This window comes from Podarcis gaigeae (assembly GCF_964106915.1).
Source record: "Podarcis gaigeae genome assembly, chromosome: 8".
Classification (NCBI taxonomy): domain Eukaryota; kingdom Metazoa; phylum Chordata; class Lepidosauria; order Squamata; family Lacertidae; genus Podarcis; species Podarcis gaigeae.
The window spans coordinates 34,448,528-34,462,472 of record NC_139684.1 but is presented as its reverse complement, the minus strand read 5'-3'; the positions used below and the strand labels follow the sequence as shown (position 1 = coordinate 34,462,472).

General features: G+C 45.5%; 1 protein-coding gene across 3 annotated transcripts; it reads left to right on the top strand.

Annotated features, from left to right (window-relative positions):
* SNX20 (sorting nexin 20) lies at positions 1–6,574 on the top strand. 3 transcript variants are annotated; one of them, XM_083750542.1, is made up of 5 exons: positions 1–265; positions 633–846; positions 3,018–3,184; positions 3,976–4,127; positions 4,981–6,574. In XM_083750542.1, the coding sequence occupies exons 3-5, from the start codon at positions 3,025–3,027 to the stop codon at positions 5,647–5,649; spliced, it is 981 nt and encodes a 326-aa protein (XP_083606668.1). In that variant the 5' UTR covers positions 1–265; positions 633–846; positions 3,018–3,024; the 3' UTR covers positions 5,650–6,574. The 3 variants fall into 3 exon arrangements, with proteins under 3 accessions (XP_083606668.1, XP_083606667.1, XP_083606669.1); XM_083750541.1 differs by having other exon boundaries at positions 1–846; XM_083750543.1 differs by having other exon boundaries at positions 1–846; positions 3,001–3,184.
* The last annotated feature ends 7,371 nt before the right edge of the window (positions 6,575–13,945 follow it).

Sequence of the window (13,945 nt, the reverse complement as noted above, 5' to 3'; positions counted from 1 at the left end):
AGAAGGCTTAAAAGAGGAGCAGGGAATCTCAGGCCCGGAAGTCAGAAGCATCCCTGCAGTGTCCTGTAACTGCTCCTTGGAGCTCTCCTTAGGCCACACCCCTTCCCTCTAGGCCACACCCCTCACCTATCCTTGCTTCATACCTTGAGTGCTTTTGCCTGGCTGGAATCCATCCATGCTTGTACTTTGAGAATGCCTTTTGCTTGTCTGGATGGAGGGCAGAAAGAGGAATGTGAAAGTATGGAGAAACTCATCTGTATGAAAGGTTATAAAATAATGATGATTTGTTGCCCTACCCACTTTTCTCTCAGGCCCCACCGATCCCTGGCACATGAAAGTTGCCCAGAAGGGAAAGCGGCTCCCAGACTAAAAAAAGCTTCCCATTTCCTGCTTTTATGTATTTAATTGGGCTCCGTGGATTGTAGTACTATTTGCTTGCCTAGTTTTCACGTGGGCTCATGTTTGGCTCATCATATTAATGTAATTAGCAGGGAAACTAATTGTGCTAATAGAGACATAAACGGGGAGGGGCACACTAGTCCCCTATTCCAACACAGAGCATCATCTAGCTTAAACACAGAATATGTGGAACAGCACACACTGAAGCTTCTCTCCAGGTTTCATTACTGCAGCAAGCGCATTCTCGACAAACAGCAAGTAAACTGAACCAGGAAGTCCAAACACAGCTTCCTTCTTTGGTACAGTAAAAAAGAGAAGTTGGCTGGTGAGATGTAAAGTGAAACTTGGTACACTGGACATTTTGAGAAAGCAGAAACACAGCTGCCATGAAGTTCTGGAGACTCTAAAAACCATTGTCAAGGAAACAATTTCTAGATTATTAACCAGGTCAGTATTTTATGTCTGTGATCTGTGGGTGGCCAGGTAGCAGTTAGTAAAATTAGTTAGGTATTTGTTACAGAAATGTGTGATATATATATATGGGGAGAGGGGTGTTGGTTTCTGCCTTTTATTAATTCCTTTGTTAGCTAGATCACTGAATAATTGAGCAGTCCTTGCTTGCTCTCTGGCCATGTCTGGGAAGAGCAAGATGGCAGAAACAGTGTGACAGAGGAGGAGAGCAGCTGAACACAGTGGCAAGGAAGGGGCAAACTGACTCAAAAACGGGTCCCTGAAGGTGCCACCCCAAAAGAACTTTGAACCAGCTCTGTGTTAAGGGTTCCTGCCAATCAGCCTGCTCCACAATACTGTTGGCAGTAAAAAGCTCAAGCAGGGGCTCTCCAGAAATGTCTGGCTGTCCTCTGGATAGTGGGCAACGTAGAACCTTGCATAGTTTGTAACCAAGATTTATTTTAATGGGTGCAGGCTTTATGTTAGGGAGGGCAGAGCTGAGATCTGTGACGCAACTGATCAGTTAATTATTTTTTATTTACTTACTTTAGGGGGGCATCTGCCTCCCTGCCCACACCCAAGGAACCATGGAGTCTGATCCAGAACTCTAGAATGTGAGGCTACACTAGGATACATAGATTACTTTAGAGATGATTGCAAGTGTGAACATTAATGAGCAGGAGGTGGGAGGAAAGGGAGAGAGAAAAATGGTCCGCAAATTAGTAGGCTAACTGCTCCCCCCCCCCCCACATCTTAAAGGTGAAATTCTTGTTAATGACCATTTGTGGAAGCTGCTGCTTTTGCAAGTTTAAAGCCGATTGTTTGCATTAATTTCCCCTCCCTCCATTAATGTGCCACCTATGCCAAAATGACAGGCTCTTTATTCACGCTGCTTTTGAACACCTTCAGAAACGTGGGCTTAGCTATTTGAACTATTGCAATTACTAGCATGTCACCGGTTCGGCGGCCGACTGCGGCTATGAAAGGTTGAAGGCTCGAACGTGAAACCTACTTTTAAAAATGACTCGTTTTTCATCTGAAGTGGCTTTGGGGGAGGAGGGGACCTGGTCCCAGTTTGCTTAGTTAACTCACAATGACAGTTTGATGTTGTGTTACATGTCAGGGAAAGAGACGTAGGTGGCTGTCTCTGCGTTCCACCATACGGAGGCACATTTATAACAACAAACTGTCATGATCCGCACACCTAGGGGAGTGGTGCCACCCTCTCTCGCTCCTTTCTATATGAGTCTTCACCTGGGTTTGTTCACAGAGGCAGGGATCTGCCTCCACTCTCTATACGCCAGGATAGGGAACCGTTTTTCAATTCAGGGGCTGCGTTACCTTGTGGGTCACATGCTAGTGGTGGATGGGGCCAGAGGCAGACTTATGACAGACTTATGTTTGGTAGCAACATTCGTCCAGCTGCTATTTTTCTTTTCTTCTCTGTACAATTACTAAGCTCTGTTTTCCTTGTTTGGGTATCTTTTGCTACTTGAAATATAAAATCATTTAAAAAACAAAATGATGACAGTTCAGTTCATTGCCTGCCCTTCACCAGCAAGTCCCAGGGTGGGGGGTGGGATTGCGACAATCTGAAAATCAGAATTTAAAAGTTAAGAGTACAGTAACAGGAGTAGGGTGGGCCCTGAAAACAAGTGTCAGAAGAGGTCCCTTTGCTTGCCTGCACTGAAGATAGAGAGATGTATGAAGGTGTATGTTGAGACCCATTTTTAGAGAAGATTTTTATGGGGCCCAGAGACATGGCGTATGGCACAGACAAGTGGGAAAGTACACGATTTGCCTGAATCCTTATATCCCAGCTCCATCACTGAGATAATCTGCAAGAGCATCACTGATCATTTCTCGAGTTGGTGAGATTCGGTTGACAACAACCAGAAACTATGTCTTTAGAGTCATCAGTTCAGTATTGTGGAATACTCTGCAAACAGAGATTCAGCACACACCTTCTGTTTTAACTTTTAAATGCCTGCTGAAAACTTTTCTACTCCATCAGGCCTATGCAGGCAATTAAGAGGGCATCTTCCCACAATGGTTAATTGATGTCTGTTTTAAATTTTAATATGTTTCTACTGTGTGGTCTTTTACATATTTTTGTTGTAAACAACTTTGATTTTTTAAAAAATGAAATAGCAGTCTATTTCTGACAGCTCCACAATGGAGGAAGGCCAACCTTGCTTACAAGACCATCAGAAGGAGGTCCAAGGGGTTATAGCCGAGTCTGCTAAAGACACCCATTCAGATGAAGGAGATGGCTATGAAACCCTAACTTCATTACAGCCCACCCAGGAGCAGACAGAACCCACTGATATCTCAGGTAAGGCCTGGACAGGTGACTCTGAAAGTCAGGGGTGAGGAAACCTCAGGTCCAGAGACCAATTGTGACCCTCATGGAAGCCAATTCCTAGCGGTCAATAAAATAAATGAGGAGGCCAGCCCCTCAAAAAAGTTGATAGGCAATGCCATTCAAATGGTGTGCGTGCACCGTGTCAAATGATTGATTATGTGGGCCAGGGCTTACCTGCCCCCCTATTTATTCAAGTTAGCACCCCTCGTGTCCCTGTTTAGGGAAGCTTTTAATGTTTGATGTATTACAGTATTTTAATATTTTTTTGGAAGCCGCCCAGAGTGGCTGGGAAAGCCTAGCCAGATGGGCGGAGTATAAATAATAAATTATTATTATTATTATTATTATTATTATTACAGACCACTCTGGACATTGTGACCCTCCCCAGGCCACGTTCTTCCCCGAAAAATCCCTGGAACTGTAATCTGTTACTGGTGCTGGGAGTTGTTAGGAGACCCTTATTCCTCTCACAGAGCTCTCACTATTCCCAGAGTGGTTTAACAATCAATCCCTCTTTCCAAGGAACTCTGGAGTAGCCCTATAATGTTCTACTTTTAGTGCAATAAAACAGTTGTCTATGGAAATGGTTTCATATTGGAGGAGTCATCAAATTAGGAGAAAGGTTTCTATTATGTCTGAAAACAGGACCCATACCTAAGCAATTTCCCAAGAATCTATCTGTCTGCGTGCAGCTGCACACACACTTTAGAACATATTCCCCAACCCCCAAAAGGACTCAGTAAATATATACATTCTTTTAGGTGACGAAAGAGTCCAAAGTCCCAACTCTTCCATGACAACTAAGGAACTCCAAGAATACTGGCGGAATGAGAAGCGCAGTTTCAGAGAAGTCAAGGTCCTTTTCGAAATCCCGTCAGCCAGAATTGTAGAGAAGCCCTTCTCTAAATATGTGGTAAGCAAATGTAAGCCTGTATGGGTGAAAACATTTGGAGACATTTTGGCCAAACCACACCACTGTTCTACATGTGATGTCATACAATGTCAGGTGCGAGGCATGGCTCAGCCAAAAGGGGTTTGGCAGGCACCACCAATCCACCCTTTGCAAAGTAATGCGCACACAGCTTTGTGTGAACCAACGATCAGCTTGCAAAGTGCTCTGAAAAACCATCACTCTGAAAAATAGTGCTCTGCAGGAGGCTTCAGAATGCAACTGGAAAGCATTCTGCAATATAACGTTCCCTGACCACCTGTCAAACGTGGCCTGCGATGCAGGGGGGAGGAGATGATGGGCGGCTCTAGCCCATCAGCCAAATCCAGTTTCCTACCTCAGGCTTCGACACATTCAGGGAGAATAAGGTTATCAATAGCTACGAACCACCATGGCTATGTTGTACGTTATACCTAAATTGTCGGAGGCAGTAGGTCCCTGAGCACCACTTGCTGGAAATCCTAGTGGGCAGAGTGCTGTTGCATTCAACTGCTTGCTAGCTTCCCACAGGCATCTGGTTGGCCACTGAGAACAGGATGCTAGACTAGATGGGCCTTTTCCAAACAGGGATATTTACAATCATTTCTGCAGAGTTCAGAATCTGCACCACAACTACCCCTCTTTAAGACTATTTCAAAACATGTTAAGGCAGCCCTACTGAGTTTTGGGGGCCCTCCTGCTCATTCTGCTGAGTGGGGGCCTGGGCATCTGCTCCAAAGTCCATGTCCTGGTGGTGGTGCTGGCTTCAGTAGTGCCAGCCTTCTTCCTGAGCCACCAAAGCTTTTCTCAATTGTTTTGTTTGTGTGTTGCCCGCTAGACGTACCAGATCCTCATCATCCAGACGGGCAGCTTTGACAGCAACAGATCAGTGATTGAGCGTCGGTATTCAGATTTCGAAAAGCTGCACATGAATCTTCTGAAGGAGTTCTATGATGAAATGGAGGATATTGCATTCCCCAAGAAGTGTATGACGGGGAACTTCACAGACGAAATCATCATCGAGAGGAAGTTAGCCTTCCAAGATTACTTGCGGCTTCTGTATTCCATGGAATACACCCGGACATCTAGAATATTCATTGACTTCTTAGTGAGACCGGAACTGGAGGAGGCCTATAGTTGCCTCCGGGGAGGACAGTTTACCAAAGCTTTGGAGGTACTTCTGGAAGTTATAGCTCTGCAAGAGAAACTTGTCAAGCATCGGCCCACCCTATTGGTCCCAACTCTCTGTGCCATAGTCATCTGTCACAAAGATCTGGAAAACCTCAAAGGTGCCTATGAATTTGGAGAGAAAGCTTTGCTACGCCTTGAGAAGCATCCTGGTCACAGGTACTACATGCCCCTGCTGGAAACAATGATTTCCTTAGCATACGAACTTGGCAAGGACTTTCTATACTTCCAAGAGAAGATGGAGGAAAGGAAGGCCAAAAAACAGCTAACTAAAATGGTGTCCCTAAAAGAACTTGCAGTTCAAGAGTACATAGACTGAGAGAAGCTGGGAAAGGTGCAGAAAAGGCGTAAAGTCAATAATTAAGCAATTGGCACACCTTCTAGAAGGATGAAAGGCGAAAGCCTGTTTGGGACTTTTTTGCTTAGGCTAGAGGCAGGGAGCCTTCTTCAGCCCAAGGGCCACATTTCCTGATGGGCAACTTTCTGGGAGCCAAACTTATTTCATTTATTTAATACAATTTATATCCCGCTTGATTGTAAAAAAAACACAACAGCCTCAAAGCAGTTTGTAAAAAGAAAAAAAACTATTAGATTATCAGCAGCAACAGTTAAAAACAACTTTTTAAGACATTCAAAAATAATAAAAATCAGTAGAAAGCTAAAAACCAAATTAAAGCACATGTCAGCATTCTGCATTTCTAGATAGCTTACGTAAAGATAAATGTTTTTTAGCAGACACTGAGAAGAGTACAGTGAAGGGACCTGCCTAATGTTAATAGGCAGGGAGTTCCAAAGTGTGTGTGTTGCCACAAAAAAACACTGATCTCTTACAGATGTGGAACAGGTATTATGTGGCACCTGCAACATACCACTGGCAGGTGGGGCTAGAGGCAAAGGTGTGTGATGATACAGGTGTGTCTCTTACCTTTGTGCAGTATAAGGCAGAGGTTTCTACATAAAATGTACCCACATTAAATATAATATCCACATACCCATGTTTGCATCTGGCTCCATCATGTGGCCCCTAAATGGTTGCCCGGGAGGGAATGTGGCCCTTGGGCTGATAAAGGTTTCCCATCCCTATTATATGTAAATAGTATTTGCTGTTTTCCTTTTCTATGAATTATTGATAATTGTTTTGTATTGCGAGGAATCCTATTAGAACCTCCCCTTAGAAGCTGGTTGGTTGGTTTTTATTAAGCAGTTTAGACATTTTTCTAAATGAATAAATAACGTCCATATTGGCCACACTGGTTGGAGTTTGAGTCCAGCAATATCTGGAGGGCCACAGGTTCCCCAGACTGAGGAGAAAAGCAGTTTAACAGCCAGCATTTCCCCGAAGAACACTTGGGATTTGTAGTTTGGTGAGATTTCTACATTAGGGCTCCTAGGCATAGAACTACAGTACCCAGAATTCCCTAGGAATCACTCTCATTTACATCTGAGATGAAGATACACCTTCTGTTTGGCTTTTGTGGGGGCGGGGAACGATGCTTGCACCACCTGGAGCCTCAGCTATGTTGACTCTCTCTTGACATATTAATAATCAGTGTCAGTCAGAACACCAGTCTGGAGCCGTTTCATCTCAAAAGAAATAGGAGATGGCTAACATCTGTCTCGTGCTCTTTGCAAGACTCAGAAAAGCACATTACAAACAAACCGCCATGGCTGCACACACCCCGCTCCCCAAAAAGGAAATTTAAATAAAATCTGGGCAGACAGTTTTGAGTAGCCTCTGAGATTTGAACTACAAGCAACTTAGTCTGAGCCTATTTCCATATCAATTATTACATCATTTGGGCCATTAAGTAGATAATAGTGCAGGCATCTCTCTCTCAAACAGCAGATGACGTCCCTGAGGCAGCTTTTGAAACACTAGCAGGCAAGTTATTCCCTGCGCAAGGTATCATTTCACATACACAGGTTCCTGCGCTCTTCCCCACTTTTGCCTCACAATCAGTGCTCATTAGCTGGTTATTCATTTTGTGCTCCCCCTGCCCGCCCAGCCCTCCTCACTGTTTGTTGAAGAATGCTAATGAGTTTCACTCACTAGAGTCATCTGGAACTATTGCTGTGCCTGGCAATCCATATGCTGTCCATAGCACATTGATCTCTGGACCTGTTTGCTAGGGGAATCACTTGCTAGGTTGAAAACTAGAGTGCAGGGGACCATGTAATTTCCCCAAGGCCCCCAGCAATTGAAAGACTGGGTTGGGAAATTTTCCCAAGTTTCCTTAAGACAAACTCTGCAAACCAAGCTCCTAGATCAGGGGTCAGCAAACTTTTTCAGCAGGGGGCCAGTCCACTGTCCCTCAGACCTTGTGGGGGGGGGTGGACTATATTTGGAAAAAAAATATGAATGAATTCCTATGCCCCACAAATAACCCAGAGATGCATTTTAAATAAAAGCACACATTCTACTCATGTAAAAACACGCTGATTCCTGGACCGTCCACGGGCCAGATTGAGAGACGATTGGGCCGGATCTGGCCTCCAGGCCTTGGTTTGCCTACCCATGGTCTAAACGCTTTCCTAGATGTAATGTCTCCCATTCCTAGATGCAATGTGACACTTTATATCTCCAATAGAGGGAGCTGTGTTAAACATTTTTTATAAGAAGGCAAATTAAGAATTTTGTTGTTTAGTCTTGTCCGACTCTTCGTGACCCCATGGACCAGAGCACACCAGGCACTCCTGTCTTCCACTGCGTCCTGCACTTTGGTCAGACTCATGTTTGTAGCTTCAAGAACACTGTCCAACCATCTCGTCCTCTGTCGTCCCCTTCTCCTTGTGTCCTCCATCTTTCCCAACATCAGGGTCTTTTCCAGGGAGTCTTCTCTTCTCTTCTCATGAGGTGGCCAAAGTATTGGAGCCTCAATTCACGATCTGTCCTTCCAGTGAGCAATCAGGGCTGATTTCCTTAAGAATGGATACGTTTGATCTTCTTGCAGTCCATGGGACTCTCAAGAGAATTAAGAATTATTTCCAATTTAATCCACCTACCCCAATTCATTCTTGCTCTTGTTTCCAATAAATCAGTAATTCCAACACTACCAGCTGGGCAGGGCTGAGCCGTGGGCAGAAGTCTGGAGTGAGCCAGAATTAGGAGTCATGAAAAACTGGCTGATAGAACTGAAGAGTAGACCTGATCTGTAGGACAAACCAGGCACTGGGAAAGAAAAGCAAGTCAAGGATCAAGATTGGTCCATGAATGCAAGAACACACCAGAATTCAGGAAGGCCCTGCTGCTCAAGCCAAACTCAGTTGTCACAGGAAGCCCTTTTATGTTCCTCCTTGTCTAAGAGGCTCCAATGGCCAGCCTGCGTGGGTGGAGTCATTCTAGGACCTGAAGGTATTTCATTACAAACCGGCCACCTGCAGTTCAATGGCTCACCACAAGAGGGAGCTGTAGTTCAGTAGTTCCTGGTTCATAGATCATAGAAGGGACCCTGAGAGTCTTCTACTCCAACCCCTTGCAATGCAAGACTATGCCCCTTGCATAGCTGTCACCTTACAGATTTGAAAATAAGGGACCAGCAGCCTTTAAAATAAGGGACCAGCAACCAAAATAAGGGACCTGCAGCCTCACCTGTTGCAGGCACTCCAGTCTTCCTGTCCTCCTGCAGTCTGGTCAAACTCATGCTGGTAGCTTCGAGAACACTGTCCAACCAACTTTGTAACCAGGGTTCAACTGAATAGAATCTGAATCACATGCACCACAAGGCCTATGCAGCCTCAACTTAAGATGGCTCCTTGGCCTGGCTTTGCACTGCAAAGTTTGCAGCAGCACATGCAACAAAATGACGTCCAACATTCAAAACCCCCCTCAGCTTGCATTAACTAGCCACACACAAGGCATGCAAGCTCCACCCCCCAGTCGTTCATAGACTTCTTATTGGGTGAGCAACACAGCCAAGCAACACAGTTGGAGCCTTCCTCCTCCCTGGCCGGCAGGGAGGGAGGGAAAAGAGCTGCTTCCTTTGAAATTTAAGGGACATCATTTAAGGGACATCCATCCATAAGGGACAGCAGCGGGACATGGCGCTGGAATAAGGGACTGTCCCTTCAAATAAGGGACACTTGACAGCTATGCCCCTTGGCATTATTAGAACCACGCTCTAACCAACTGAGTTGTTTCAGGACACCCACCTACTTCCAAAGTAAATGGAAGAGGCCCACTGTGTCTCTGGATGATTCATTGCTATAGGTTGGTCTCCTTCGCGCCAAATACGGAGGAGAAGAAGAAGAAGAAGAAGAAGAAGAAGAAGAAGAAGAAGAAGAAGAAGAAGAAGAAGAAGAAGAAGAGTAGTTTGGATTTGATATCCCGCTTTATCACTACCCGAAGGAGTCTCAAAGCGGCTAACATTCTCCTTTCCCTTCCTCCCCCACAACAAACACTCTGTGAGGTGAGTGGGGCTGAGAGACTTCAGAGAAGTGTGACTAGCCCAAGGTCACCCAGCAGCTGCATGTGGAGGAGCGGGGAAGCGAACCTGGTTCCCCAGATTACGAGTCTATCGCTCTTAACCACTACACCAAACTGGCTTTCTCTGAGAGACATCCTCAGAGAAATCACACCCAGAACAGTTACTCACAGTGAAACACAGCGGGTGAACTCTTCGGTGACAGTTCTTACTTTTAAATGTGTTAAAGTAAAACCTTTTCTAGCATCAGCACAGAGCATGCCTCCCACTTTAATTCCTAAAAGCAATTGTGCCCCATGATCGGGAGTTTGGAAAATGTCACAGTAATAAACAGTTCACACCTATGATTAAGGCTTATACCACTAGAGGGCACTGTCGCACTGACTGAACCCATAGCTGTAGGCATGCACCACAAACTTAGCACTTAAAAAAAAAAAACTTTTTTAGAAGGCAGAATATTGGAAAGAAAGAATTTCTACTCCAAAAGGCTAACATTTAAATTTTTAATGCACGTAATTTTTTTATTTTTTTTAATCAATTCCATTGTGAGTTTTGGATGGGAAAGCTTACCTTTCTAGTCGTCCTTAAGGACAATTTAACATATCCCTTTATCAGGAAGTTGTATGAGCCAGGCTAGAAAGCTGAAAGGGAAAATATTCTTGCAGGCTTTTAGACCTGGTGAGTTCAAAGCCAGAGACACTGCAGCGCTTCGGCTCCAGCACTGCCGTTTCCTTCTGATCAAAAGCAGCCAAAGTAAAACTTGCAACTCTTTAAAGAACTATCAAATAATGAGGGGAGGAGAGGAGCAAAAGTAAACGAACTCTTTTCTGCACGGTTAAAGGGAAAGTGGAGATCCAGCGTTTTCTCTAACATGTTAGCCGGGGTTAATAAGTCACCTGTCACCCTCGCCGACAGACTTCCATTCAAAATGGCAAACTCTTACCAGGACACCCGCAAAGGGTCTAATTTGGGCCAAGATTCAACCTCTCAACTTGTTTTTACTGCTGAGGATTCTAATGAAAACAGTGCCACAAAGCATATGCAAAGTGTTTTCCCCTCCTCACCACTGCAGGACTGAAGTGGGTTATCTGTCAGACACCCACCCACCCCTCTGAAATAAAAATGCGTCAGGACTTCCGACTCGTAACAGCTGGTGTTGTTAGTGGTTGGAGTGTTGGACTAGGACCTGGGAGACCAGAGTTCCAATCCCCACTCAGCCATGAACCTGGAAGAAGGTTTACTGGGCAAGATCTCCCAATCAACTATAATTGTGCGACCTGTTTTTGTGGGCATGTGACCAAATTTCATCTGAACATGGTGAAAATCTGGAAGGGCCCAATATATCTTCTTGCATAACACTAGAATTCATGGATGGAAGAAAGAACTTCTTCACACTGCGCATTGTTAAACTACAAAATTTGCTCCCACAGGAGGTAGCGGTAGTCACAAACATGGACGGCTTTAAAAGAGTACAGCTATTTTTTGCTTCCATGGTTGGACGCAGTGTGCCTCTGAATGTCAGCTACTGGAAATCGCAAGTGGGGACAGATGCTATTTTGCTCAGGTCCTATTTGTGGCCACTGTGAGAACAGGATGCTGGACTAGGTGAGCCATTCGCCTGATCTAGCACCCTCTTCTTATTTCCTTAAAGCCCCATCTACTCCCAGTTTTTTCTTCCAACAGCCGTGAGCTTGATACCTCAGGGAGCTCCATAAATGAAGAGAGGCGCAGCTATCCTAATAATATTTTTTTATTTGTTTCGTCTATATTCCACCTTTTTCTCCAAGGAGCTCAAGGTAGAGCGCATGGTACTTCCCCGCTCAATTAATCCTCTCAACAACCCTGTGATGTAGGTTAGGCTGGAAGGAAGTGACTAGTCACCTAGTAAGTTTCATGGCTGAGTGGTGACTTGAACCCTGGTCTCTCAGGTCTTCGTCAAACACTTTGCAGCTCTAGAAACACAACACTAGAAACATAATGAAAGTGAATTAACTCTTACATTTTAGTAAGTGGCTTCTAAGCTGGACTGCACATGCAGACATCAGCAGTGACACTGTTGGGGAAAATGCTCTTTTCAAGTACCAGTGGGGGGGGGGAGAGAAGCTGTTATGCTTCACCACCACCAAGTACACATTTCAAATTCCAGAGAATAGCAGCTTTCTTTTTTATTTTTTTTTTAAAAAGATGATTCTAGTCCTTTTGGGTGGTGAGAAGGGATGAAGGCTCTTACGTTCTTAGCCATTGCCAGGGGGGTTGATGCTGCAGTGGCAGGTATGAGCCATGCAATCTCAAAGAATCAGTGACTTACTGGAACGGTGTTGCTACCTGAAGAATTATTGATGGTGGCACGTTCTTCATGGGGAAACCACAGGGTCTGGAGAGGCCCCCAGTTGCACTAAGGAGCACAAAACTAAGGATTTGCACAACAGCAGCTTAAGGGTTGTCCATGTAATAGCCATTGACAGGTCATGAGTGTGTCACATTCTTCAAGAGCGAATCGTTATGGAGCCAACAGGCACCATCCCAGCTCAAGAGGAAGCTATCAGTAGGCATGTGGGGACCCCGAAGTTTGCAGAAGTACAAGAAAAACCTGCAGAAAATGTTGAAACTCAGAAATGCAATTTGATTTGGAGTTTAATACTAGCCTACTGAATTTGCAAAACACCAATATCCTTCAAAGTTTGCACTTCTCTGAATTTTGTGGCGCAGTTCTCTAACCAAATAACATGTACAAAGGTGTGCTTATTAGGCAAAGGTGAGTAAAAAATGCACATATTAGTGGAAATAAGATTATAGTGGGGAAAACTGAGCGCATATCAAGAGAAAATTGCACCAAAGTGCTTGAGAATTTTCACGAGGCCTGTTTTTGGGGCGGGGGGTAGTTTTCTTTTAACTCCTCAAACAGATGCAGAAATGTAGAGAAATGAACTTAAGACTGCAAAACCAGAACCTGAGAAAAACTGAAATGGACAAATCTTTCCATCCCTAGCATAGGAGAACAGCCACATGAACCTACTCCCTGGGTGGACTGCATCCCATTGGTGTTAAATCTGCCTGCCTGATAATGATAATTTTATTATTTGTACCCTGCCTATCTGACTAGTTACCCCAGTCACTCTGGGCAGCTTCTAACAAGATATTAAAAATATAAATATATAAAAACACAGCGAAACATGTTTACAATGTGTACACAACAATCCATTCTTGAAGCAGAGACCTCACTTTGTGTCATGGTGGCATGTCCACTGAGCTTCTTCCGTGCCCATTTTGTCCAATCAGTGGATCGTAAACAGTTTATCTGAGGCGTGCCAGGCATCGGGGACTAGCTGCCATTGAAATTTCCCACCATACTCCTGACATAGTATTGCTCTTGGGCATTGTGGGGGATTTAAATAGCAGACTGGCCACCTAGTGCTGTTCACAGAACGGGGCTGGAAAACAAAATTAAAGGGGAGGTGTGCTAGTCCCGAGGGTTAACCATGCGGCGAGGTCCGAGTCCAGTCCGAGGTCAAGGGTGCGGTATGGAGGCTGTCCGTTAAAGCTGAAGCTGGGTCCAAGGCAGGGAGTTGGGTGAGGTCAGGAACTCTGGCAGAGGAGCAGGACAGGGTGCAGGCAAGAACAGGCTACCAACAATGTTGCTCCCGCAACCTGGGACTGGGGCTGGCTGGCTTTTATCAGCCCCAAGGCATAGGGCGGCCCCGGTCCACAGGTGACACGCCTCTCTTGGCCTGGAGGTGAGCACTCCTCCTGCTGGAACTTAGTTCCCTCCGCCTCTCTACCCTGAGCCTCTGCAGCTCAGGAGAGGCTGGAGGGTTACCGGACCCAGAGGCAATCTCAGCTTCCCTTGACGGGTCTGAGAGTGGAGCACCTGCAGGCAATGGGTCCTCCATCACCTCAGGAGCCAGAGCAGACTCAGCTGACGCCTGCACCTGAGGATCCAGCACAGGTGAGGACCCTTCAGGCTCAGCCCCCAGCCCTGGCTCAGCTGGTTCTGGAGGCTGGGACTCCTGTGCAGGCTGGGATTCCTCAGGTTCAGCCTCCGAGTCCGAATCCCAGGCCATCACAGGAGGCAAAGGAGGGAGATGTCAGTAGTGGACCTTGCCATGGTACTGCCCAAGGATGCCAAGTGCTGATGCTGGCCCTGCACTGATGCCTCCAATATCAGAGCTAATGGTGGGTGGGTGTGACCAGAAA

Coding starts and splice junctions, on each gene's coding strand:
- SNX20 (XM_083750542.1), top strand. CDS start 3,025: ATGGAGGAAGGCCAACCTTGCTTACAAGACCATCAGAAGGAGGTCCAA. Junction 3,185..3,975: donor AGAACCCACTGATATCTCAG/GTAAGGCCTGGA, acceptor ACATTCTTTTAG/GTGACGAAAGAGTCCAAAGT. Junction 4,128..4,980: donor AGCCCTTCTCTAAATATGTG/GTAAGCAAATGT, acceptor GTTGCCCGCTAG/ACGTACCAGATCCTCATCAT.